General features: G+C 35.9%; 2 protein-coding genes across 15 annotated transcripts in view; one reads left to right on the plus strand and one right to left on the minus strand.

Moving 5' to 3' along the window:
* Nucleotides 1–950, plus strand: part of BLNK (B cell linker) — a 73806-nt gene extending 72856 nt beyond the window's left edge. For both annotated transcript variants that reach the window (XM_032491207.1, XM_006174405.3), the window contains one exon: nucleotides 554–950. In XM_032491207.1, coding sequence (XP_032347098.1) covers nucleotides 554–673 — 120 coding nt within the window. In that variant the 3' untranslated portion in view covers nucleotides 674–950. The remainder of the gene's footprint in view (nucleotides 1–553) is intronic.
* ZNF518A (zinc finger protein 518A) overlaps nucleotides 1–27205 on the minus strand; it is an 80867-nt gene that overhangs the window by 8411 nt on the left and 45251 nt on the right. For 10 of the 13 annotated variants that reach the window (XM_032491199.1, XM_032491205.1, XM_032491194.1 and 7 more), the window contains 4 exons: nucleotides 26278–26368; nucleotides 24909–24960; nucleotides 24231–24354; nucleotides 16386–24090 (listed from right to left, as the gene is read on the minus strand). In XM_032491199.1, coding sequence (XP_032347090.1) covers nucleotides 19492–23961 — 4470 coding nt within the window. In that variant the 5' untranslated portion in view covers nucleotides 23962–24090; nucleotides 24231–24354; nucleotides 24909–24960; nucleotides 26278–26368 and the 3' untranslated portion in view covers nucleotides 16386–19491. Of the gene's footprint in view, nucleotides 1–6542; nucleotides 6625–16385; nucleotides 24091–24230; nucleotides 24355–24908; nucleotides 26369–27205 lie in introns of those variants that run through there. The other 3 variants (XR_004323859.1, XM_032491201.1, XM_032491196.1) reach the window with 3 other exon arrangements.

Here is a 27205-nt window from a genome sequence, read left to right on the forward strand (position 1 = left end):
TAATGCCAAATCAGCTGCAAAAACAAAAAAGTTAAACAATTAATCAATTAGTTACTTTTCTCCCCATATATACCCAAACACAAATACAGACAGATTTTTCAAAATCTTCATATTGTTGACATCATATAACCAAAGTTTTCATTTTCCATTCAGATGTTCAGTATATGGGAGAAATAATATTTTTATTATAGATAATGTAATCAAGAGTTTTAAAGGACTCGGTCAGTACTTCTAGATGCTATAATAATAATATATTATTTATTTTGGTGTCCATAGGGTGGATATATGGGGAGTGGGGAGAAGCTCTGATCTATTCATTCTCTAAGTAGTTATACTAATTGAGGCTGCCAGTTGTGTTTTCAGTCTTACTGAATGGGCAAGGTCTGCCACCTCAAAGGTTACAGCCTTTGTTAAATTTGACTTTTTTGGGTAGAATGTCAGCTGGGACCTAGGAACTCTGACTAACTTGAGAGAGTGGGAGAACATGAGAGGAGTGGAGCTTAAGGTTAATATAAATGCCAATGTATAATTCATTTATATTTTCTCACTCTAGTACTTCAGAAGTGTTGCTGAAATCATCAAGAATCATCAGAATAATCCCCTGGTTCTTATTGACAATCAGAATAACACAAAAGATTCCACAAGACTGAAATACGCAGTTAAAATTTCATAAATTAAAAAAAAAATTTTTAAAGGAGGTCAACATCATTGCTTCAGACATCTCCTTTCTACTTTTGAGAAAAAGTCCCAAAACTTCATATTTCGGGTTATGAATCATCCAGTAATAAAATAGAAGATAAGGAAGATATTGAGGTGGTCATCGATTTTTTTTTTGAGAAGTTCACATGGACTTATTCTATTGCCTGACCTGATGAACTGTTAAATATCTGGTGAGGCTGAGTTATCATGCTACTAACATTCTCCAAATAAATGTCTTTATTTAAAAGAAACAGGTGTAAAGTATTTTCAGTCATGTAATAAAATAACACTCTATTCTCAAAGTAAGAAAATGATACTCTTGGATAAAACGAAGCTGCTGGAAATTTAGGCCACCACAATGGTCACTGGTGCACTAATATAACTAGGACATCTACTGTCAATGCTTGGCAATTATGTTTTGGTTAAAATTTTAATGTGTAGAAAATAAAATACAGATAATGGATGATATTTATAAGTACAGATAAGGGGGATGTAATGATTTCTTTTTGTGAGTGCTCCTAACCATGGGAGATGGATGGATGGATGGATAGATAGATAGAAAGAAAAGGAAGGAAGAAGGAAGGAAGGAAGGAAGGAAGGAAGGAAGGAAGGAAGGAAAGAAAGAAAGAAAGAAAGAAAGAAAGAAAGAAAGAAAGAAAGAAAGAAAGAGAGAAACTTTCTAGAATTTCTCGTCCATGATTATGTTGTTAGCTTTGCTTACTAAATATAATTGTACCCTCTTTGATCTGCATGTCTATTAAATGGACCCTAAACCTGATATGAGATTCAGAGTGGGATGAGAGCAAAACTAGACTAAAAGCATAGGAAAACATCCCACAAAACAAAGGCATAAAAATAGACACCGATTAGCACTAAAGAATAAGAGATACTATTGTTAGCAGCCACATCCAAGGTCTTAGATCATCCCAGAAATGTATTACACTTTGTCATATCAAAGCTTTTTATTCTATCGTGTACTTTAGACAACTCTGAAATGATAAAGCAGCTAATTAAGATAAATAATAATTAAATGAGGAATGCATTTGATCACTGAATAAGATAGCAATCTCTGAAAAGATTTTGAAATGTTAGAAGGTAATGATTTCAGAGTAACTCACAAACTTGCTTATAAAGACAACTGTATTTTTAAATGTCATATACTTTTATGATTACTATTTACTTTGTGGGTTGAATTGTGTCCCCCCAAAAAGATATACTGAAGCCCTAACCCCTACTACCTCAGAATGTGACTTTGTGGGGCCTTTGCAGATGTCATCAAGTTAAGATGAAACTATTAGGGTGGGCCATAATCCAGTATGACTGGTATCCTTAAAAAAGGGAGAATTTGAACAAAGACACAGACATGCACAGAGGGAGGACTACATGAAGAGATACCCACGGAGGACGCCACGTGAAGACGGAGAATTGGAGTGATGCATCTACAAGCCTAGGAGTGCTGAAGATTGGCAATGAACCACCAAAAGCTAGGAAGAGGCAAGGAAGAATTCCTCTACAGGTTTCAGAGGGAACACGGCCCTTCTGACACCTTAATTTCAGATTTCTAGTCTCCAGAACTGGGAGACAGTAAATCTCTGTTTTTTCTAAGTCAACTTTCAGTACTTTGTTATGGTAGCCCTAGGAAACTAATACAATGAAATGAGATACAAGTGGGTTTTGGAAATTTTAAATAAAAAGGTTTTTTTCCCCTTTTTGGAAAACAGTGGAATTATTTAGAATAGAAGTGACAATTAGTACTAGAAGAGATAATTCACAATTTAAAGAAAACTGGGTTTATCTTTTGTAAAGCAAAGCATCCATTTATAGTGTGAAGTATGAGCTCTCTAGTTTATCAGTTTTCTTCAGTGTTACATGGAATTATTTTCTACTTAAGTAAATCCTCACTAATTCCATCTGCTACCACAGTAATCCTGGCTCCAGAAAAATCTCTTCGGCCCCATTCCCCACTTTCCTTCCCCAAAAGTGGCCTAACCACTTGGGTCAGGTGGAGGAGTACAGCCATGAGATTATACTAACCCACAGTCAGTTGATATTCAGCACCAGTGGGGTGGATTTCTTGGAGCAGAGTCTGGGGAATCTTCTGGGACATAAGCCAGTCTGCGGAGGGATTCACTCCTCCCAAAAGCTGGGAGAAACACCCAACCCAAGACAGTGGTCTTCCCCTGCAACTCACATAAGCGAGCACTGAAGAGTGGCCCTACGTACTACTCTAAGAATAGAAAAGCTTTCAAGAGATTTCAGAGGCCCTCACTGTGATTTTTAATGCCTGACAAACATGTAGTGTTGCATAAGAGACAATTTCAGGCAAGTCAGGTGGCAGAATAGGAGTCACTAGTCAAAGAGAAGTATGTTGCATAACAGCTGAAGGAGACAAACCACTCCAGTTCCTGTTTTCTGTTTCAAGGATGTTGCAAACTAGACTGCAGCTGCAGGAACATAAAGTCTGTTCAAGTTTACTCACTGTGGACAACGGGAAGACTAAGTCTGTGATATCAGAAGCCTGAATTGTGCTATAACCAGTCAGCCAGGGCAGTGGTTCGGAGACCCTGCACTCCGGGATCTAAACCACTCTTACTGCAGCTGTGACAGACATTTTTATGTGTATCACCAATTGTACCTTTTCATCGCTGAGAAGTATTCCATCACATGGATATATATCAATTTGTTTTTCCATTCACCCACTGATGGGAATCTGATTGTTTCCACTTTGGGACTAAATGATTGAAGTTGCTGTGAACATTTGTATAGAATTCTTTGTGTACACATATGTTTTCATTCTTCCTGGGCAAATACCTAGGAGGAGTAATCCTGGATCACAAGGAAAGTGCATTTCTAACTTTGTAAGAAATTGCCAAAATGTTTCCAAAGTGGATGTACCATTTTACAATGGCACTAGCAATCAGCACTTAATATTGTCAGTCTTCTAACTTCAGTAATTCTAGTAGGTATGTAGTAGTACCTTTTGTGGTTTCAATTTGCATTTTCTTCATGATGAATAATACTGAACACCTTTTAATGTGCATATATCTTCTTTTTTGAAATGTCTGTTCAAATTTTTTGCCCATTTAAAAATGGGTTTTTTCTTTTCATTAAATTGTAAATACTTTACACATTCTGGATACAAGTCCCTTGAGATATAGATAGATAGATAGATAGATAGATAGATAGATAGATAGATAGATAGATAGATAGATAGATAGATATAGATATAGATATAGATATATAGATATATAGATATAGATATAGATATATGTACTGTGAATATTTATTTTGCTTCCCTGGAGTAAACCCTACCTAATGGTGATATATCCTCCATTTTATATATTGCTGGATTTGATTTGCTAATCCAGTGCTAAGGATTTTTGTATATACATTCATAAAGGACATTTGTCTGGAGTGTTCTCTTCTTATAATGTCTTCATCAGGTTTTAGGATCACGGTAAAGCTGAACTCATAAAATGACATGAAAAATGGTCCCTTCTTTATTTTCTGAATGCATATAGCATTGATATTATTTCTTCCTAATACATTTAATAGAATTCATCAATGAGGCCATTTGGGTGGGCAAAATATTTTCTCTGTGTGATGGTTTTAAACCATGAATACAATTTCTTTAATAGATACAGGCTACTGATATTTTCTGCTCTTTATGTGCTTTGTTAATTTGTGTCTTTCAAGGAATTTGTCTAATTCAACAAGGATGCCAAATTTACTGACAAAGTTGATAATAATATTCTCATATAACCCTTTTGAGGTCTGTGGGATCTGTAGTAATCCCCCTCTTCCATTCCTGATGTTGGTAATACATATTCTCTTTTCTTGATCAGTTTAGTTAAGGTTGATCAATTTTATGATTTTTCCAAAGAACCAGGTTTTGGTTTCATTAACTTTCTCTATTGTTTGTGTTTTCTATTCATTGATTTCCATAGATACTTTCATTATTTCCTTCCTTCAACCTATTTGGGGTTTAATTTGCTCTTCTTTACATGCTTTCTTAACATAGAAGCCTACACAATTGAATTTAAACTTTTTTTTTCTAATATAACTATTTGAAGCTGAAAATTCCCTTCAACACAGCTTTAGAACATCCCACAAATTTTAATATAGTTTTCTCGCTTTTATTTCCTTCAAAATATTTTCAAGCTTCCCTTATGATTTTTTTCTTTTATTGGTTAATCAGGAAAGTGCTATTTAATTTCCAATTATTTACAGACTTTCCGAATCTTTTTCTGAGATTGATTTCTAATTGACTTCTGTTGTAGATGGAAAATATAGTGTGCATGAATTTAATCCTTTCATATTTATTGAAAATTATAATGATCCAGTGGGTGTTCCATATGTACTTGCAAAGAAGGTACAGGGTGGAATGTTCTACAAATGTCATTTTGTTGAAGTTGATTGGAAGTGTTCCTCAAGTCTTCTATGTCCTTACAGATTTTTTTTTTCCTAGTTGTTCTATAAATTACTGAGAGAGGGCTGTTAAAATGTCTAACTATAATTGTGGATTTGTGGATTTCTGTTTGTACTTCTGTCAGTAATGCTTCATGTATTTTGAAGATTTCATATTATATGCATAGACCTTTGGGATTTGTTATACCTTTATTTATTTATTTATTTATTTATTTATTTATTTATTTATTTATTTATTTATTTATTTATTTATTTTTTACTGAAGTATAGTCAGTTTACAATGTTGTGTCAACTTCTGTTGTGTCAGTCTTTCGTATTTGTTTACTCACCATGGCCAGTGCTCCTAATTCCTTAGTATAGATCAAATACCTACCTGGTATCATTTTCCTTCTACCTGAAGAATTTCTTTTAACATTTAAGACAGTGCAATTTTGCTGGTCATAACTTATGATTTCTCGTATGTGAAATAGTCTTTGTTTTATCTTCATTTTTGAAGGATAATTTTGCTGGAGAAAGAATTCTAGGATGACTTCAGTATCTTAAAGATATCATTCCGCCCTTCCAGCTTGCAGCGTTTCTGATGACAAATTTGTAGTAATTCTTATCTTTGATTCTCATTACATAATGTGTGCTTTTTTTCCCTGGCTGCTGTAAAAATTTTCTCTTTATCTTGTGATTATGGGAATGTGATTATAATGTGTCTTGGTATATTTTTCTTTGTGCTTTTCCTGCTTGAATTTCATGTTGCTTCTTGGATCTTTGGATTTATAGTTTTCATCAAATTTAGGGAAAAAATTTCAATCGTTTTTTTCTTCAAATATTTTTTTCTGTTCTCCTTCTTCTCCTCCCCTTCCGGGACTCCAGTTACATGAATGTCACACTATTTGACATTGCCCCATCGCGTGGCAGCCATGGAGGTACACTGCTTGGATCTCCCATTAAGAAAAATTTGGCACTTAGCTGTATGAGTGCAGTTAGTTGACAGCCTTTAGCTGTTAGCATCTTCAGAATCTGCCTTAGATTTTGAGCCAAATCTATGCTCTTCCTAAGCAGCCTTCAGTCCGGCCATTTCTGCCCAATATGGAACTCCTCTAATGGACAGTCTTTGACCTGAAGCATCCATTGGGTTGGCTGACTTCATCAGTGATGCATGGGAGTCTGTGGCTCTTTCTACCCAATCCTGCTTCCACTCACCATTCCTTTTCTTTCACCAGTATTGGATCTCCATTATGGTGTGAAAGCTTTTCTTACTCAATCTTGCTCCCTCCCCTTTAACTCTTCCAGGCATTACTGCTCAATAAACCTCTTGCACTCCAAACTCCATCTTAGCATCTCCTCCCCAGAAAACCCAAATGACAGAGTTAGTACAAGGAGTAGTAGGCAGTAAGATGGGGTCATTGAACCAGATTACTCACCAGCAGCCGACAATAAAGACTCCATCCTGGGGGGATTTGAAGCATGAAACATCCCTGCTACAAAGTGGCAACTGCTAATCTCCTGCAGTGGGAGAAAAGAAAAAGCTGAAGAGCAAACTCAGGATTTAACAGAGTTGCTAGGCTGCAAAGATAATTTAATGCTAAGCCAAGACAGTTCTGTTATATCAAGATCACAGTCCTAGTTCAAAAAACCTGAGACCCTGACAAATGGGATGAGAACATCAAGTGATGAATGGTGGTGAAACCATCATTGATGGTGACGGCCACCAATTATTTGGCTTCCCAGACTCCTCCGAACTCTCAGAGTCAGCAGAGTTACCCACTCATTAAGAACTAGCATCACCTGTGTGTGTGTGGGAAGACACTGCAGAGGCTTCTCTCCTGCAAGGCAACAGAAATACCCCTCAGGATATGCCCCACCTCCTGTCTTGGCTGTTAGGCCAATAACTAAAGTTAAATTGCAGCATGAATCAGCTATGGATATACTAGGTCTGCTGACGAAGGAGAAGAATACATCCTGAAAGTGACTGAAGAATTAGGTACCACGTACTAGCAGGAGCTGAAGGAGTTCCTCAAGTGGAGCAAAAGAGCCAGAATCTAAGTCTGGGTAAGGAACCATTTGTTAACCTAAGGTCACTTCTTAGGATACATGATTTAACACTCTGGCAAGGACCCTAGGAGACAATGCTAACTCACTGGGTGGCTCCTGGATGACTAGAAAAAGTGATGACCTTCACTGACCGAGGCTGAAATGCCTGAACTGCTATTGCGGATAGTGGAGGAAAGAATTAAAAGGCTCAGGGAAGTGAGTGTGCTGGAGTGGATTATATGAGGGCAGAAGACCCACCAGAGAATTATGTTCCAAAGGACAAGTGTGTTCACCAAGGCCATCAGAAATGCTCTGGTAAGAAGGAAGCAAACATTAACTGGCCAGGGCTAATGATATCTAGGGCTAAAGGTCATAAACCCTGGGACATTGACAGCGGCATTTAAGTATCAGAAGCCAGGGGGTCTCAATTATCATAACAATTAGCAAGATCAGGATACCAATCAAAGGAGCTTGACTCACAAGTCCTGGTTCCAGTGTGTTTTCACCCTATTAGTGGGTTAGGGAAGCCCAGTGACAATCACTCTCCTGGGAGTTTCTCAGCCACATAGCAGGTCACAGTTTTGCAGACCAGCTCTGGCTTGTGGTATCATCCATCTAGTTCTTCTGCAACCCCTCAGGCCATTTTCTGCTAACTGGCTTTAGCCCACCTGTTCCTGTGAATTTCTCTCAGCCACCCTTTAGGCTCCACACCCTCTAGTGAGGTTGTCGGCCACTCACTGGGGCAACTTCCTGTGGGCCAGCTCAAGGCTGCCAGCACCTTCCAGTGAGTCTCTTTGACACTCAGCAGGCTGTTTATAGCAGACCAGCACCCTTCAATGAGTTTCACAGCCACAGAATTGACTACTCCCACAAACCGGCTCAGGTCTGCACCCTTTAGAAAATTCCTTCACTATCAGCAGGCTTGCTGTCCCTGTGGCAGCTACAACTTCTTCAAAAAGGTCTGAATCTCAGACTAAGGCTTGGTGAGCCTTATTGTAAGTGCTTAGTTTCTTCCTTGCTTATTCTCTCAGTACTAAAAATAGTAGCTGATTTCAGCATTTGCCATTTCTGGATTCCTTAGCATCCCATCTTCCCCTTCTAATAGGTAACCAATTTGTACTAGCTGATAATTTTCATGGCATTATTGAGATATAATTCACATACTATAAAATTCACCCATTTAAAACTAAACAGTGGGTTTTACTATTTTCAGGGTTGGGCAGCCATCACCACAATCTGTTCAGAACATTCTCACCTCAGAAAGAAACTCCATACCCATAAGCAGGCATTCTCCATTCTCCACCAACTCCCATCCTAGTCAAACACTACTCCATTTTGTCTCTAAAGACTTGCATAACTCTTTTGACATTTCATACGAATGGGATCATATAATATGTGGTCCTTTGTGACTGGCTCCTTTCACTTATTATACTGTTTTCAAGGTTCATCCACGTTATAGTGTCAGTACTCCATTTCTTTTCTTTGCTGAATATTATACAGATATACCATTATTTTGTTTATTCAGTCATCACTTGATGGATATTTGAATTGTTTCTATTTTTGGCTATTAAGGATAATATTACTCTGAACAATTGTGTAGAAGTTTCTGAGTGGCTGCATGTTTTCAATTTCTTTTGGGTGTGTATCTAGAAGTGGAATTGCTGTGTCATATGGTAAAAATATTTGACAGTTTGAGGAATGTCCAACTGTCTTCCAAAGTGACTGCACCATTTTACATTCTGACCAACAATGTACGAGAGTTTCGTTTCTCTGTATACTCGGCAGCACTTGTCATTGTCTGTCTGTTTGATGATACCCATCCTAAAGGGTGTGAAGTAATAGCTCACTGTGCTTTCGATTTGTATTTCCCTAATGACTAAAAATGTTAAGCAGGTTCTCATTTCGTTATTAGCTACTTGTATATCTTCTCTGGAGAAATATCTATTCAAATCCTTTGAGCATTTTTTAAATGAGTTGTTTGCTTTTTTATTATTAAGTTGTAATCATTTTTCTGTATTCTGGGTACAATTCCCGTATCAGATATATGATTTGAAAATATTTTCTCCCATTCTGTGCATTGTCTTTTCTTGAGTTCTCTGAAAGACAGAAGTTTTCCATTTTAATGAATTCTAATTTGTCTAATGAATTCTAATTTATCTACTTTTTCTCTGATTGCTTGTGCTCTTGATGTCTTATTTAAGAACTCATTCTCTAATCCAAGGTCACAGACTTACATCTATGTTTCTTTTTAATATTTTTATCGTTTTATCTCTAATATTTAGGTCTTTGATCCATCTTGAGTTATCTTTTATGCATGGTGTGAGGTAGGTGTCCAAATGTATTCTTGTGCATGTGGATATCCAGTTGTCCCAGCAGCATCTGTTAAAAGACTGTTCTTTTCATGTTATTTTATATTCTGGTCAAAAATCAGCTGATCATCAATGTATGGGTTTATCTCAAGACTCCCAATTCTATTCCATCGACTTATATCAGCACTACACTATCTTGATTACAGTAGCTTTGCCATAAGTTTTGAAATGGGGAAGTCTGAGTTTTCCAATTTTATTCTCCTTTTCAAAATTATTTTGGCTCTTCTGGATCCCTTGCATTTCCATATGAATTTTAGAATGAGATTGTCAATTTCTTCCAAAAAGGCAGCTGGAATTTTGACAGGGGTTGCATCAAATCTGTGGATCAATTTGGGGAGTACTGACACCTTAAGTCTGCTAATGCACAAACATGTGATGTCTCTACATTTATTTAGGTCCTATTTTAATTTCTTTCAACAATGATTTGTAGTTTCAGCGTAAAAGTCTCCATTTCTTTTGCCAAATTTATTCCTAAGCATTTTATTCCTTTAGATGCCACTGTAAATGGAATTTTTTAAATTTCATTTTAGGATTGCTCACTGCTAATGTATAGAAACAGAATTGATTTTTTTATTGATCTTGTATTCTGCACCCTTGCCAATTACATTTATTAGCTATAAGAGGCTTTTTAGTGGATTTAAGGATTTTCCACACACAAGATCATGTCATATAAAAACAGAGATATTTTAAATTCTTCCTTTCCCATCTGGATGCCTTTTGTTTCTTTTATTTGCCTAATTGTCATAACTAGAACCATCATTACAATGTTTAATAGAAGCAGAGAAAGTGGACATCCTTTCTCTTTCCTAATCTTAAAGGGAAAGTTGTCAGTCTCTCACCTTTAAGTTTGATGTTAGCAGTAGTCCTGAAAATAAAAACCACTATACCTGGTATCAGAAGGAAAAGAACAGTCCTGACTCACAGAGAACTGTAATTATTTGTTTTGACCACTCTGGTGAGTTCTTGGAAGACTGGCTTTTGCCTGACATGAAGCTGGCCTAGCGCTACAGTTGCTACCTAGGGGCAGTGTTGAAAACATTAACAGATAGATGTTTTAATTGCTGCTGCCTGAGGTGATAGATAAGCTTTGAAGCAAGCAACAGACTAACCAAAAAGCTAGCGAGAAAAGCCATAAGGGCTTTGTAAAGTTCCAACACACTCCTGGGAATCTGGAAGGCCACACACCCAGGGATGTATACAACTTAGGAAAGACTTGAGAAGGCCCTAAGCTTTCATATCTGGCTGACCTGGAGCTCTGCTGAAGTCAGAATTGAAGGCTAAGGCAGGCTTATCACCAAAACACACACAAGGTCCCTTGGCAAACACTGGGAGATTTTTTCATTTCCAGTGTTTAAATGTCCAATCATTGGCTGACCACAATACACCATGACTTTGGTGGCCACACATGAAAAAGAATACAGACTTTACAAAATTAGTTCAGAAAAGTTACTAGACAAACAACAACTACAACAAGCAGCAATGACAACAAAACCTGGAGGGTATGTGAGAGGAGGTGGAGAATCTGATTTCAGAACTGCCACATTATAATATTTTAAGTGTTCTAATTCATATGACATAATAAGAAAAAAACAAACAACCCAATCCAAAAATGAGCAGAAGACCTAAACAAGCAATTCTCCAAGGAGGAAATACAAAAGATCAATAGGCATATGAAAAAATGCTCAGTATCACTAATTATCAGAGAAATGCAAATCAAAACTACAATGAGGTATCACCTCACACCAGTCAGAATGGCCATCATTCAAAAGTCCACAAATGACAAATGCTGGAGAGGCTATGGAGAAAAGGGAACCCTCCTCCACTGCTGGTGGGAATGCAGTTTGGTGCAGCCACTGTGGAAAACAGTATGGAGATTCCTCAAAAGACTAGGAATAGATTTACCATATGACCCAGGAATCCCGCTCCTGGGCTTATATCCAGAAGGAACCCTACTTCAGAATGACACCTGCACCACAATGTTCATAGCAGCACTATTTACAATAGCCAAGACATGGAAACAGCCTAAATGTCCATCAACAGCTGACTGGATAAAGAAGAAGTGGTATATTTATACAATGGAATACTATTCAGCCATAAAAAATGACAACATAATGCCATTTGCAGCAACATGGAGGTCCCTGGAGAATGTCATTCTAAGTGAAGTAAGCCATAAAGACAAAGAAAAAGACCATATTAGATCACTCATATGTGGAATTAAAAAAAAACATAAATACAAAACAGAAACAGACTCATAGACATAGAATACAAACTTGTGGTTGCCAAGGGGGCGGAGGGTGGGAAGGGACAGACAGGGATTTCAAAATTTGTAGAAACTGACAGGCATATATAGAATAAACAAGATTATACTGTATAGCACAGGGAAATATATGCAAGATCTTGTGGTATCTCACAGCAAAAAAAAAAAATATGACAACAAATATATGTATGTTCATGTATAACTGAAAATTGTGCTCTACACTGGAATTTGACACAACATTGTAAAATGACTATAACTCAATAAAAACAATTAAATGTCCTATTTACAAAAAAAAAAATTACAAGGCATGCAAAGAAAGAGGAAAGCATTGCCCATACACAGAAAAAAGCAATCAATAGGAATCTTAAGAAAGGTCAGGTATTGGATTTTTCCAAAGATTTTAACTTAGCTATTTTAAATATGTTCAAAAAGCTAAAGGAAACCATGTTTAAGGAATGAAAGAAAAGTAAGAGAATAATGCCTCAACCAGATAATATAAATAAATATAAATAAATAGATAGATGTTATGAAGAGAACTTTTAACTATAGAACTTTCATTACAGAGCTGAAAAGTAAAATGACCGAAATTAAAATTTCACTAGAAGGAGAGATTTGAACAGTTAGAAGAAAGAATGTATGAACTTAAAGATAAGTCAATTGACACTGTCCAGGTTGAGGAACAGAAAGACAAAATAATGAAGAGAAATAAACAGAGCCTCAGAGACCCATGGGACACTATCAAGCATAACAGCATATACAAAATGTGAGTCTCAAAGGACAGAAGGGGTGGGGAAAGCGTCAGAAAGGATATTTGAAAAAATAATAAACACAAACTTCCCAAATTTGATGAAAAATATTAGTCTTCCAATTCAAAAAGCTTCAAGAAATTCAAGTAGGATAAACTTAAAGATGTGCACACCAGACATATCATAATCAAACTGCTGAAAAACATAGAATCTTGAAAGCAGCAAGAGAGAAGTGACTCATCACATACAAAGGGTCCTCAGTAAGATTTACAGCTGGTTTATCGTCAGAAACTATGTAAGCCAGATGGCAGTGAGATGATATAGTCAAAGTTCTGCATAGAAAAAACTGCCAACCAAGAATTCTATATTCAGCAAAACTATCCTTCAAAAAGGAAGGAAAAATTCAGACATTTTTCAGATAAACATTGCTAGAACAGTCTTACAAAAAAAAGCCCTTCAGGTTTAAATAACACTACATAGTATCTCAATTCCACACACACAAAGAAATACAGAACTGACACCAGCATAGGTGAATACAAAAGAAAAAAAAATGTGCTTTTTATTTGTAACTACCACCTACTAACTTAAAAGACAAATGCATAAAGCAATAATTATAAATCTACAGTTATGGGTACAGTTTACAAAGATATAATCTGTGACAGTAACAGCATGGTGGTGGAGAAGTGAAGCTGTATAGAGCAAAGTTTTTTATTGAAATTAAACTGATATTAATCCAAGCTAAATGAAACAGATCAGCTTTACAATCTAATAAAGATTCTATATATTTCTTTTTGTCTCTTATTTTTTCATTTATGATTTTGGTGTCATATCTGAGGTGGCTTTGTCTAAACAATGGTCATAAATACTTACTTCTGTGCTTTTCTTCACCAAGTTTTACTGTTTTTGCTTACATTTAGATTTATAATCCATTTTGAGTTAATTTGTGGTATGTGGTATGAGGAAGGCAGTTTTCCCTCATTCTTTTTTCTCTCTGTGCTTCAGATTTCACGATCACTACCTTCAGGTTTACTGATTCTTCTGCCAGTTCAAATCTACCATTGAGTCTCTCTAGTAAATATTTCACTTTGGTTATTGTACTTTTCAACTCAAAAACTTCCATTTGGTCCTTTTTTTGTAATTACTATCTTTTTGTTTATGTTTTCTATTTGATGAGATGTTGTCAGCATATTTTAATTCTTTGTATCTGGTTTCCTTCAGATCTTTGAACATATTTATAACAGCTGCTTAACCTTTACCCTACATCTGCTATCCCTCAAAGAAGTTTCTACTGCCTTCTTCCCTGGTGTGTCACACTTGACTGTTTTGAGTCTCTCATAATTTTATTGAAAACTGGACATTTTAGGTAATATATTGTAGGATCTCTGCATATTCCTCCCCAACTCTGAACTTGTTTTTAGTTGACTTGGCTGAACTAATCCACCAAGTCTATTTTCCCCTCACAGTAAGCAGCCTCTGATGTCACTGCTTCCCCTCATTTTTATCTTTAAACCTGACTTCCTAGGTGTTGCTTTTAAGTCAGCACCATTTAGCGATCAGCCACTGATTGATCAGAGGTTGGGCTTAAGCCCCCTCAATCAGTGAGATTTACATCCTTTGCCGTCAGAGCTGTGTGAGGCTTGGAGACTGCTTTCACCGTTTAGGGAGTTTTCACGTTTTGCCCTACATTCAGTCAGGGTTGCTTCTGTGTGGTTGCAGCCTTGAGCATGCACAGAATCTTTCTGATCACAAGAGATGTCTGGTTTCTCTCTCTCTCTCGTCTTTAAGCTTCTGGCTTGTATCTATGGTATCACCAGCAACTGTTAGCCTTCACTAATTGCTATGTGATATTGCTGTATTATTTTCAGCAATACTATGGAGTATAAATTGCTCCAGTATGTTCTAAAGTCAGGTCCTTTGTAACAGGTAATATTGTTAGGTCTTTGAAGCTCACTCCAACCTACCTCCATGCCTCTGTGCTATGGAGCAGGTTGTGGGGTGGGGAGGGCTGGGAAACTGGTTCTTCAATGTCCTCTTGAATCCTCCCTGTAGAACAGCTGTGTTGGGGGTTGGGGGAAGGTATGGGAGGAGAATCTGCTGCCACCTCCCAGTATGATTCTTCTATAGCCCTGAACCAGGGAGAATGGGACATGTCAGTGTTCACCAGCTGCTGAACATATATATGACTCTTCTGCACTAGACAGCTGGGAGAGATGTGGACTGCCACTTGGCTGCCAATCTAACCAAACCAGATAGGTTTCTTGCAACAGAGCTTTGTGGGAATGGAGGACTGCACTATTCTGTAACTGCTCTGCCCTGATTCTCCTTATATTGTAGAAACAGGGAGTGGGGCAATGGGTACCACTAACCAGCTGTTACCACCTATTCGATACAAGTCTTCTGTGGGACACAGGCATGGAAATTGGGATCTACCAAAGAGGACTATAGTTAATTTTATACCTAGAAACACTGTTATTTCTCCCAGTTAGGTTTTGTGGGTTTTCTTTTGGCAGCTGCACACAACTACTATTATGTTGTGGCTCTTATTAGGAATTGGTCTTCTTTTATTGCTTCCCAAATGATTACTGTCAAGTGTTCAGGAAAGGTAACTATTTCTCAGTGTACTCCTTTGGATTTTCAAGATACTGAAATAAAGTGACTTGCAAATAGTATTTTGGTCTCCCTTCAACTTTTCATTTGCTTTCCTATCATTTTTACATTAGCAATAACTTATGAAATAACTGATGATAGCAAGCACCTGTTTCACTCCTTAATTGACAGAAGCAATCTGAGTTGCAAACTGAACATAATCTTCACTTTTGGTTGAATGACTCTAAAGTATTAAGGAAGAATTCTTCTTTTAACATATTAAAAATGTCTTTACTGGAATGACTGTTTTTTAGTAAGTACATCCTTGGCATCAACTAAAATTATGATTTTCAAAACTGATGTACAGTATCTTAACATTCTTCCTACATTACTCAAGTTTACACGGCCATAATTTATGATATTCACTTTTTAAAGAAAAAGGATTCTTAAAGCTTGGGGCATTTATTAACACGCCATTTTAGACAGAGAAACAGTCAAAAAATAATTCAAAGAAGACTATCAAACCATCTCTTCCAAGATACTGACTACTTCTTAACAATTATTAAGGGAAGCATACTTAGAGCAATGAACATAAAAATCAACCAAGCTGACCCTATTTCAACTGTCCATTATAGGGAAATTCTTCTGCAAATACCACAGTCTTAACACCTCCCAGAAACTTCCAGATGAGATCCGCAAGGCACTTTGCTGAAAACAAGGATCACAGTAAATTGCTGAGGCAAGGAACAGAGCCACTACCCCAGCACAAATGAGACATACCTTAAGTAAGCAGATGTCAATGGTGAAAAGGAATCACTTATTAAAAAGAAAAAACCACAAGTGAGCTGCTTCAAATTAATACAATATTGTTTTCAGCTCGCCTCCATTTCCCCTCATCCAAAAGAATTCCTACTACTTTTTCTCACCAGTGATTTCAAATCACTAAAAGAACTAGTATCTATCTAACCTAGATGTAAATTCTCACAGCAATTCTGTTTAATCTCATTTTTAACCCCTCCATAAGTTGTATTACCCATAGCACACAAAAGACCTATCTACTTTAGCATTATTTTCATTACCTTTACATTTGTTTCACTTTTAAACAAATACATCTTCATTGGTAAATTTTATATAATATAATATAATATATATATATATATATACATACACACACACACACACATACACAGACACACACACAAGTACTTTAGTTTTTTACACAACTTGTATACAGCTAGTGTACAACACACACACACACACAAAAACTGTATCAAACTTCTGTCTTTAATAAAATTTCCACTCTAAGAACATTCCTTTGAGAGAAAGCAAGGGTTGGTAAACCATATGGTGGGACCCAATTAGGCCCACTGTCCTTTTTTTCACACTCATTGTTGTTTATGGCTGCTTCCGCACGATGACAGTTAACTAGTCGTGACAGAGACTAAATAGCCTACAAAGCCTAAGTTACATACCTGACCCTTTACTGAAATACCTCACTGACCCCTTAACAAAAGTATTTTTCATAAAAAAAACTATTACATTTCAATCTGTGCTGAATGTTTAGATAGGGTAAGAAGGTAAACTCTTTGAAAATTAAATTATTATTTTAAATGAGTGACAAATAATGAGGCCCATTTCAATGAAGGTGGACAAATAGAAAAAAATGAAACAAATTCCTGACCTAGAAGCTGTATTGCAAAAATAAAACTAACTCTTCCAGTTGTAATAAGAACCACAAACTAATGAATATATTTTGGAAAGCCACCTTTAGCTCAGTTTCAGCCAGGAGGAAAGAAAAGATAAGAGGGTTTTATTTTTGGATTTTCTGCTTTGGCAATAAAGAGGCTCCAAGCAGGTTTGCCTCCTTCAGAATAACCTAAGTTAAAAAAAAAAACAAAAAAAAAACCTCATAAAAGGTACCAACCACACAGAGTATCTGGGGCATGAAGCTTTTTAAATAGCTTTTAAGACCTTAAGGCAAAAAGTATGTATCTCAACATCAGATTTTTTTTTAACAGTATGGCTATTCTAAAATGTATTTTTGTAGTGCTGCAAACATTGGCCAAGATAGCTCCTTCTCTCTCTTCTCTATTCACAGAAGGTGATGCATCATACTAGAGCTAACCATAACAACAGAACATTTCAGCTTTATTGCAGTTATGAAGAACATAAGCCTCTCTATGGCTTTCCTTACCAGAACAGTAAAATCACAGTAAATGTCACCCTTCTCAAACAAAACTTCAAAATTTCACCTATAATTTGGGGGGGGGGGGGAATCCCATTTTACTTTGCATTGTTCTCTAGCATTAAAAAAAAAACTTTGAAATTTAAATACTTCCCATTAAAATAAAAGTTCCATTTGATTTTAGCACAGTAAAAAAATTATTGTGTAAACACAAACAAGATAAATTTAATAGAGGAAAATGTTCATTACAGAAATTAACAATGTTTACCATTCTTTAAACAACCATATACATTATTAATATATACTGTGTATTTCCAATCAACTCCATTCTTAGGCTCAATTTAAGAAACATAATTGTAACAGATTTTATACAAAAAAATACTTCACTTCTAGGAAAGTAGACAAACTGCACAAAAACAGTACATGTATAATGTGCATAGCAAGATAGCTTGAAGCATCTATGTATGGCTTTCTTTAAAATAAAACTATTGGGGAAATGGGCCCATTTGGGACCTACTGTTACAGTTGACATATGTAAACTGTTTCACATCATTTAGGCACTTGCTAACAATAGTGTTCAATCCCTGAAAACTGAATTTACCCCAAAAAAATTGTACATCTGAAATAAAAAACAAAAAAATAACATGGGTAAAGTCTTATATATTCCTTTTAAATTAAACAACAAGTTTTATTAGTGCATGCACAAAACTAAATTGAAAGAAAATAAATTTTTATGTCAAAAATTTTCTGTGCAAAATTTACATAACAAACTGAACGGTACAAAAATATGTACAAGTTTAAATTCTTTGTTATATACAGAAAAGAAGCCCTGAAGTTTTCAATCAATGAAAATGTTGTAACACCTGTAGTAACAATGTAACAAAAATTATATAGTATGTAATTTTTTAATACAAGAATTCCATTATCCAATGATCCAACAAAATTTGATCCAAACTTACAAAGTGAAAAGTTTAAATTGATGATGCTGTTGTCATGAAAATAACCATTTTAAAACCCTACCTGTTGGGCACGTCCCTTTGGAATCTGTCCTGAAGTTTTATGCACTGCCACTGAGTCCACTATTAATGCTCCTTCATTTTCAACTGCAAACAATCAGTAAATAACCTGCTTTGGGTTGTCAGTCATTTTGAAAAGTTGCTAACAAAAATGGTTTGTCCCAATGTGGACATGTTTAGACATTAATAATAAACACAAAAGTATGACTTGCTTTGCTAATCTTGCTTCAAAATAGTTTCTGAGGAATAATTTTTAACTTTCAAGAAAAGCCATTCCCTTGGAAGTGCTTCTATGTTTCACTCTTTAAAGGGATAGCAACCAAGGGAAAAATATGGCCATTTTGTTTATGGGGGACAATTTAAATCAAATAAACATAGTTCTGTGCAAGGGAATTACTGGAGAATATAATAAAATTCAGAAAAATGTTCAAGTTATTTAACTGGACTTCAAACTAGACCAGGAGGGTTTAATTCTTCTCTCAAGGCAGCCCATCTACTTCAATGCTTGACACAGCCATTTAGAAAAGAAAATCACCTTGGAAGGGTGTTCCAATCACTGACATGGGACACAGCTTACAAGGAAAAAAGACCTACTTGTCAAAAACTCTTACCAAGCATCATATGAGGTGTAACTGTAGTTGAGTTAAACGTACTCTCAAAGGAGCCTGATTACCTTCAAAAGAACTATTATTTTGCAGATGTACATGACTTCTTTATCCACGCTCTCTTAGTGTATCCTCACACATGATGAGAAACTCCTTCAGCCCCATGGTGAAAGGGCTCTCACCATCTTTAGAGGAGCTATACTTATCAGAGTCATAAGGCTGGTGGAAGAAGAGAGGGAATGTGGCTGTCAGCCGTTACCCTCTACTAAGAGTCACTAAAGAACTAAACTGGGAAAACTGTTCTATCAAAATTCTCTTTGGCCCTAACTTCCCAAGAACACATTTAAAATATTAAATCAAGGTACATCTGTGCTGATTAGATACTTTCAAAACTTACATGTGCACTGATAGCATTTTCAAATACCACACTAAAACTCTCTCTTCTGTGGAAATAGAGCCAACTTTTAAACGTTTCAGGTACTGTATTAAAGTAAAAAATGTCTGCATTAGTTTTCAACCCACTGTTTTATTCTAAGGTAATTTTACTTTCCTTTTCACTGGTTAAGTACAGTACATTATTCTAACATATTCCAATCACGAGTAGCTTCCATTAAATGTCTCTGCCCATGACCTGCCCAAGCATCCTGATTGTCAAATACTCTGCCACAAAACCAACAGTTAAACTTAGCCTTTAGAACATTTTCAGAGGTAGTTTTCACAATCTGGTAATTGTTTTTGCTCATCTTTTTCAGTGTTAATTTTAGCACAAATCTTTCTTTCACAGAGCTAACCGGCTTAAATGTTTTGTGCCTCTTGGAAAAATCATCGTAACTTGTTTTAGAAGGGTTACAACAAACTGGTTTCAATAAAGCATCAATAGTTCTTTTTGACAATGAAACCTTGAGTACGCGTCCATTAAATTTAGCAATAGTTTTCATTACATTTACTACTTCTGGCGCATCTGCATCAGGATGATTCAGAACTACAACTGGTTGGTTTCTCCTAGGACATTTCACAAGCTGGTTGGAACTAAAGGGGAAAAGCCGCAAAGTTCTGACTGAATCTTTTGAAAGCCTAGGTCTGCTAAACCCAAATGATTCATGGACATCTTCAGGCTTTGCTTTTTCTTTACACTTTCTATGTAATGCTTTTTTTCTTGGAGGTTCTTGGTAACTATCCCTACACTTTCGTTTACAGCTTCTGTTTCTAGACACGAAGGCAATTTCAGAATCTTTACTTCTTACTTGAGTTTTTACTCTTGATAACTTTTTTTTCGAAGTCTTTTTCCTACTGAAGCCTCTCTCAATTGTACAATTTGTTTTACACCTTAATACCCTGGCTTCTGAATGGTCAGTGATACGTATTGGTTCCTCAGAAGATTCTGGGCATGTTGCAGTGGAAGTTATCACGATTTCATTTGCTGGCATCATATCATCTAGTAAGAAGGGTAAGGCATCTCTAGAAGACTCTGGCTCTTTCTGCTCTCCTCCTGCGGTCTTATTAGATGGTACATTGTCTTTCTGCAATGAGGATGCAGAGTTGCTTACTGACAGGTTATTAGCAGCAGTCACATTTAAAACAGGGTTAAAAATTTTCAGCAAAATTTTTTGTGGTGTTCCTTCAGGTTTCTTTGGCTGTATATTTTTATAATAAGCACTATTTTGGACTAATTTAGGCTTAAGCAGATCAGTCTTATTTGGCATCACACACTTTAAAAAAACAGCTTGTTTGCCATCAGGCAAAAGGGTGTAAAGAGGTGGTTTCGGAAAAATCTTGTTCTGCTGTTTTACTGAATCTGAGATATTCAACTTAGTGCCCTGATGCTCAGATATTACATTAGGAGTAGGAGCAGCTTTCACTGAAGAACCTGCTGGCGTTTTAATAATGTAAGGGCCTTTTAATGACAAAGTATTTTCTGAGCTACTTTTTACACTCAAACAGCTGCCAATGCTCGAACAAAGTGCAGGTGTCAGACAATTACCGTTTGGTTCTACTTTTAAAAAAGGTGTTCTGCCAGGATCCTTAGTTGTGGTTCCAGAAGCCTGAGCACTCTCAGTTTTGACAGCTGAAACACCTTCAAGTTTCCCATTACTAAATGTTAAAATCATCCCAGGTTTCTTGTTTAGAAGAAGAGAGGCAGGGACACCTTGTGTGTTAACCAATGGAAGTGGTCTTCCTGAAACATGTAATCCAGGCTTGTTAGCAATGTGCAATGGTACAAAAAAGCCTTTTGGAGTCTGAACAAATATAGCCTTTTTGGGTTCTGAATTTAGAGGTGGACTCTGCACATATAAAGACCCCAAATTTTGTGTAGTGGCTCGTAGTTTGTCTTTTACAAGCTGCTGTGTTATTATTGCATCTGACTGAGTCTTAAGTAATGTACCAAAGCCAGAAATTCTAGGAGTCTTCTCTGAATCTCTCACATCTTGTGACATTGACAACATTTGTTTTTCTTTTCCACTGTGTTTTAAATTCAGATCATTTGTAGGCACATTAATCCCCATACTACCAGATGGAATCGGAAAGAGGCCTTGTACTTTCAAGTCTTTTGAAGATTCAACTATTTTGTCTTCTCCCTCATGCTTCTGAAATGGCTGGTCACAATGAAGTGGAAAGCCTTTATCTGGAGTGTTACCAGAGTCTTGTTTTACATCAGGTTTTGCTTTTAATACTTCTTGAAGTAACTGGTTTACTTCAGGTGGCAGAAATTCTGATGCCTGTTGGCTCTGGAGAGAGAAAACAGATGTGATTCTAGGCATCATAGGTGACTCAATACTAGAAAAGTCACCCCACTTGGGTTTTTCAGTCATGCTCTCTAAATTTTGATTTTCATTAGTGAATAGGTTCTGTCCATCAATGTTTTGTCCTTTTTCTAAAACACACTGTTCTTCAATTTCTGCTTGTGTTTTTAAAGTTCCATCTTTATTATTTAAAAGACTAATAGATGCCAACAGGCTATCTGGGTTTGAGCTCTCCTTCCTCACTAGCGATAAAACCGATTCACTTATTGGTTGTTGAGTAATGGTCTTGCTTGATGAAGATTCTCTTGGAGGATTTTCACACATTGCTGTTCCTGAAAACCTACGACGTTTATTAGAATTATTCACTTTTGAGTAATTATGAAAAGGTAATGATCCTTGGTTGGAAGAGTCAACAGGTAACTCAGAGTTGACATAATTAATACAATAATTATGCATATCTCCACTGTTGTATGCATTTGGTTTGGTAGCACAGGTGCCTTTGTCTGGACTTTCAATGGCAGTACCTGTTATTTCAGAGTGACACTGAGTAATGTGACTTCCCCATAAGTCAACATTATCTCTTGTTTCCACTTTTGTGGTCAAACTCACTGATGGTGTAATCAATTCTGATGTTGTTGGCAAAGAAGATACACTTTTTTCATCATCCACTGTTTGAAGCAAATTATCTGTTTGAGATAGCAAAGGCATTTCTTTTTCTGAAGTTCCTTTCCCTGAAATTATAGGAGATGAACATAAAAATGGAGTAGCTGCTTTCATGTAAATCGTGTCATTTAACTCCGCTGTTACTCCTGTCAAAAACGCAGTGGTGTCCAAAGTCTGAGGCTGTAAATTTGCAGTGCTGTCCCTTGCAGCACCTGACTGTGAGCCTGGGGAATACAAATTCTGTTTATTGGTAGGTAACAGCTTTATCACAATATGTTGTTTTCCATCCACCATCTTGAAGCCCATAAACTTAGCACTGTAGTTAGCAGGAATTGTTATTCTATTATTTTTCACCATTAACACTGTAGGTCCTTGTACAGCAGTCTTTAAGAACCCTGAAGTAGAATTTGATCCCTCTTCGGCTCTGTTACACTGCCCAGGAGACAGAAGAGTTGGCTTTTCTGACTCTGACTCAGCAGGTTTATCGTTATTCTCACAGTATAGTCTTTCACCCTTTTCATTATCTAAATGTTCTTGAACAAGATGGCTCTGGTCTTCAGATTTAGCCTGTGTTTTGTTCACCTTTTTAAGCACTTGAGTGTTTTTTTCTATACTTCTGTCACTTCCATTGTTGATTCTCTTACGTTTCCAGAATGTCTTCCTTGATGCACCTATTTTGTATCTTTTCAGTATTAGCTTAAGTCCTGCTGAAGTCTTTGCCATCCTTTTTTCATATATGTCTTTTTCCAGTTTTTCTTTTGCATATAAATGTTCTTTGTGCAAAGTTATAACATGCCTTACAAGGTACTCTCTCCTGATAGCACCATAGCTACAATATTGACAAGTGAAGGGAAATGTTCCAGAGTGAATATGAAGGTGCTTCTGAAGGTCTCCTTTGGTTAAACAGATATAATGGCATTTATCACATTTATAAAGGATTTCATTATGTCTGTGAAGGTGCTGGACAAATGTGCCAACATCCTGGGTGGAGAACTCACATTTTTCACATTGAAAACTACCATTTACACAATGTGTGGATGAAAAATGCTTTGTCAAGTCTAATAAAGTATATAAATTCTCATTGTTACAAATGCCACATTTTACTAAAGTGATTCTATGAGTTCGTCTGTGTTGTTTAAATACCTGGAAGTCATTTGCTGAAAAACTGCACATTTCACAAGGATATGAAGGTAATTCACCATGGTGCCACATTTGAAAGTGTTTCTGCAAATCATTCGGGCTATATCGAGTGCTATCTCGGCACTTTAAACAGTTGAAATTGAGTATTTTTGCAGACATTTTTATACCCTCTTCTTCAACTCTCTCAGACTTATGGAGCAATATACATTCATCTACACAGCTTACAGTCTTTAAATTGACAGATTTTCTTGCAGTCTGCGGTTTACACTGAAATAATTTTCTGTATTTGTCAACGTCATGTTTCAATAGAATTTCATTTGGAATATTTATCTTCGGCAAAATAATTTTCACATTTTTTAGTTCATAATGAAAACTACTTTCTGAAATTTTTGGTTTAAGTACTGATCTGAGAGTATCAACTATTTCATTTTTCATATCACAATCTTTTTTTAAAGTAGTTTGGTTTTCATCAAAAAATAAATGTTGCTGTTCAGATGGCATGATTTAACCAAAAAAAAATCCCAATTTCTTTTTTTCTGAAAACACTTGAAGTTACTTGTAATTTAAACAGGAAACAATACTCTGTCGTGACATCTTCAAAATAGCAGGATTTTTCCCACATTAACTCACCTAAAATCAAACAAAGAACAAACATTTTCAACACAGAAGTATCAGTAAATTTCATATTTTAAGTTCATTTGACACAAAGGAAGAATGTTGATCATATAAAAGATATAAAAGAACTGTTAAGTATTTTAAGAATAGCTTACCAAGAAGTAATGGTTTGAAGAAGAAATAACACTAATCTGGATCTCAGGAAATACAAGTTTTACTTTTAGCTCTGCTGTGTGACACTGGGCAAGCTTCAACTTCTCTGCACCTCAGTTTCCTCATCTAAAGAAAACCACAACTGGATAAGCACCTTTTGGATAAGCACCTTTAAGCTCTAAGATTTTTATATTAAATTGATACTATAGTTTTTAAACAGGATTTTAAAAATCTTAACAAGAGAGCCCTATAAACTTAAGTTCCACTTACAGACACGGTTCCAATTATATACATGTACCATTAACTTTCTCAATTGCTTAGTTGACCTTATATCTATTACCTTGTGAGAATGTCAACAGACCTCTCTGCAGATTTCTACTTCCTTAGTGCATAAGGGATAATTTGCTTAAAACAAAAGTTTCATTCATCTAACAACAACAAAAAGACACTGTCTGCTCGCTCACGTTATCAATACTAACTGTTAAGAACGGAAGAAATTAAAAGGAGTAGCACATATTCCTGGGGTGCTCCTAGTCTATCTACTACCGTTCTTGGTTCCCTACCATTTTGGCTATTTGGCTTTTTTTGTTGCTAGAACTTAGACAGATTTTAGCAAGGAAAGCCCTTAGCAGATTAGAATGACCAGTTTACTATCTGCCTCCAATAGTTCAAACACTTACTGGTTTGTGTTACTCTAGACAAGTTTCAATCTCTGTGTCTTAGTTTCTTCATCTATAAAGTGAAAAAAAAAATTAGTACTTCTCCTACCTCTTTCACAGGGTTGTTGTGAGGATTAAATGACAAACATGTGTAACGGCATCCTGTACAGCACTATGTAAGTTGTAGCTACCACCATTACTGTATGCGATTACCACATATGAGACATTATGATTCAAGGCACAGAGGAATAGAAAACAGCACAGTGAAATGTGACAATTCATTGCTAAGAATGGAATCTGAGTACTGAAGGTTCAGTAGTAAAAATATCAAACAGCATATTAGAAGAATCACATTTTCTTACTTTCATGGTCTTAAACAGTATACGACTAATAGATATAATTAGGTTAAGCTTAGAAGAAAATAAAGTGTTGATTACATTAAGCTTCATCCATAATGTCTATTCAAAAGTCTCTAAATTTCAATTAATCTAAGTAACTAGGAACTTCACTGTTCAAAAAATCCTTTACTAAGGGAATATAACTAAAAGTTAAATTATTTTACATTACTATTAAGGGGCCCTTTGAATATTTCTCAAACTTAAAACTTTTGGTTAGGTCTAAAAAACACCTTCTATATTTTTCAAACATATATGTGCTAACCTGACAATGAATTTATTAGAAGACTTCCAGTTTACTGAAATTTTTTTAATATACCATGCCTAATACAGTAAAAAAAAATTAAATTTTTTACTATATCATTTAAAGCTAAATGTAAAAATTTCTTCAAAAGTAAGAAAAACAATAAATGGCTAAAAAAAAGCTCAATGATTCCTGGTGGACACTCCACACCAACTGAGAAGATTCTCTACAGAGTATCACATTCTCAACAGTGAAAAGCATCATAATCACCTAGAGCTTTCGCCATACCAGAACCTGGGGTTAGGGCTCAAACATGTGAAACTTTTTAAGCACATCGAGTAATGGTTCTTTTGCATTTGCCAGGATACCATATTGCAGTCATTCTGGACTACCCATACCCAAGCTCTTCTATTACTACATATGATCAAGAGGAGACTGTATCATAGGTTTCATCACGAAAGGCAAGCTGCTTCTTATAATAATAATACATGTGTCCAAAAATATGTGTAATGCTAAAAGATGACAGATTTTGATAATATTTCTAAATATCAACAATTTCATATCAAAATATCTATACAATTTAAAACTTTTTTGCAAGAAAACACATATGCTGAAGTCTGACGATCAGCATGATTTAAATAACTCAATCAACCTAATACCAAAACAAACAAACAAACAAAAAAAACTACTATAAATATGATTGATGCATTTTGATGAGTACTGTGGAGAGATTCAAAACCATGGTCCCTACCTTTAATTGCAGCTTGCAATCTAAAGGAAGAGGCAGGACATATACATTAATACAGTGTTTATTCAGTTGACCATCCAGCAACCTCAAGCTTCTGGTATACAAAAAAAACAGAAAAAAATTAAGTCGGATGCATGGCAGCCAAAACAGATGCCACAAAGTTTACCCATTAAAGTGCACACACCCTTTCCTCACTGGCAAAACAATGCTGAAAAAAGAGACCACCTTATTAAGAAATCCACTTAGCTTTTACTTAAGTTTGATAACTGCTAAATAATTTATGTTGAATGTCATTATTTTTTATATTTAGTGTATGATGTGTATACGACAGTATCAAGAGAGTTTGTGTATTTTAAGTATCTGGGGGGTTACCTGCCCTCACATTTTAAGTTTGGAGGATCTCTTTGTCTTCAGCTATGTTCAACCTACTTTATGTGGCAGCAATCAGATTCATGGTAGCAAATTATACTAGGGTTGCCACCTATGGGGAAAAATGTATTGTATATTGTAAACAGCTCAGATAATATTAAAAAAAGGAAAGAAATTTTATTATAACTTTAATCTTCCAAACCTATTAGCTAATCCTCTTTTCACTGTAGACCAGTCTCTACTTCTTACCAATAACGATTACTGATTTTAAATCTCCTATTTAAATTACTACCTCCTATCTATGTATTATTACCTCAATAAGACTTGACCACCATCTCCTCAAGCCTTAAATAACAATACTATTTTTTTAAGGTATGATTGGCCCTTTAAAGTAACCAGAAAAGTTTGCTGCATCAAGAAGGCAACTTTAGTCATTTGATTTTCTCCCTCTCCCAACTGCCCAGTAAACACAAACCAAAATATGTAATTTAGAAAATCCTACAAAATGGCAAGAAACACAATTCAATGCACATGCCATACTGTGTTTAGAGAGAAAAAGTCC

This window comes from Camelus ferus, chromosome 11, assembly GCF_009834535.1.
Source record: "Camelus ferus isolate YT-003-E chromosome 11, BCGSAC_Cfer_1.0, whole genome shotgun sequence".
In the NCBI taxonomy this organism is placed as follows: Eukaryota; Metazoa; Chordata; class Mammalia; order Artiodactyla; family Camelidae; genus Camelus; species Camelus ferus.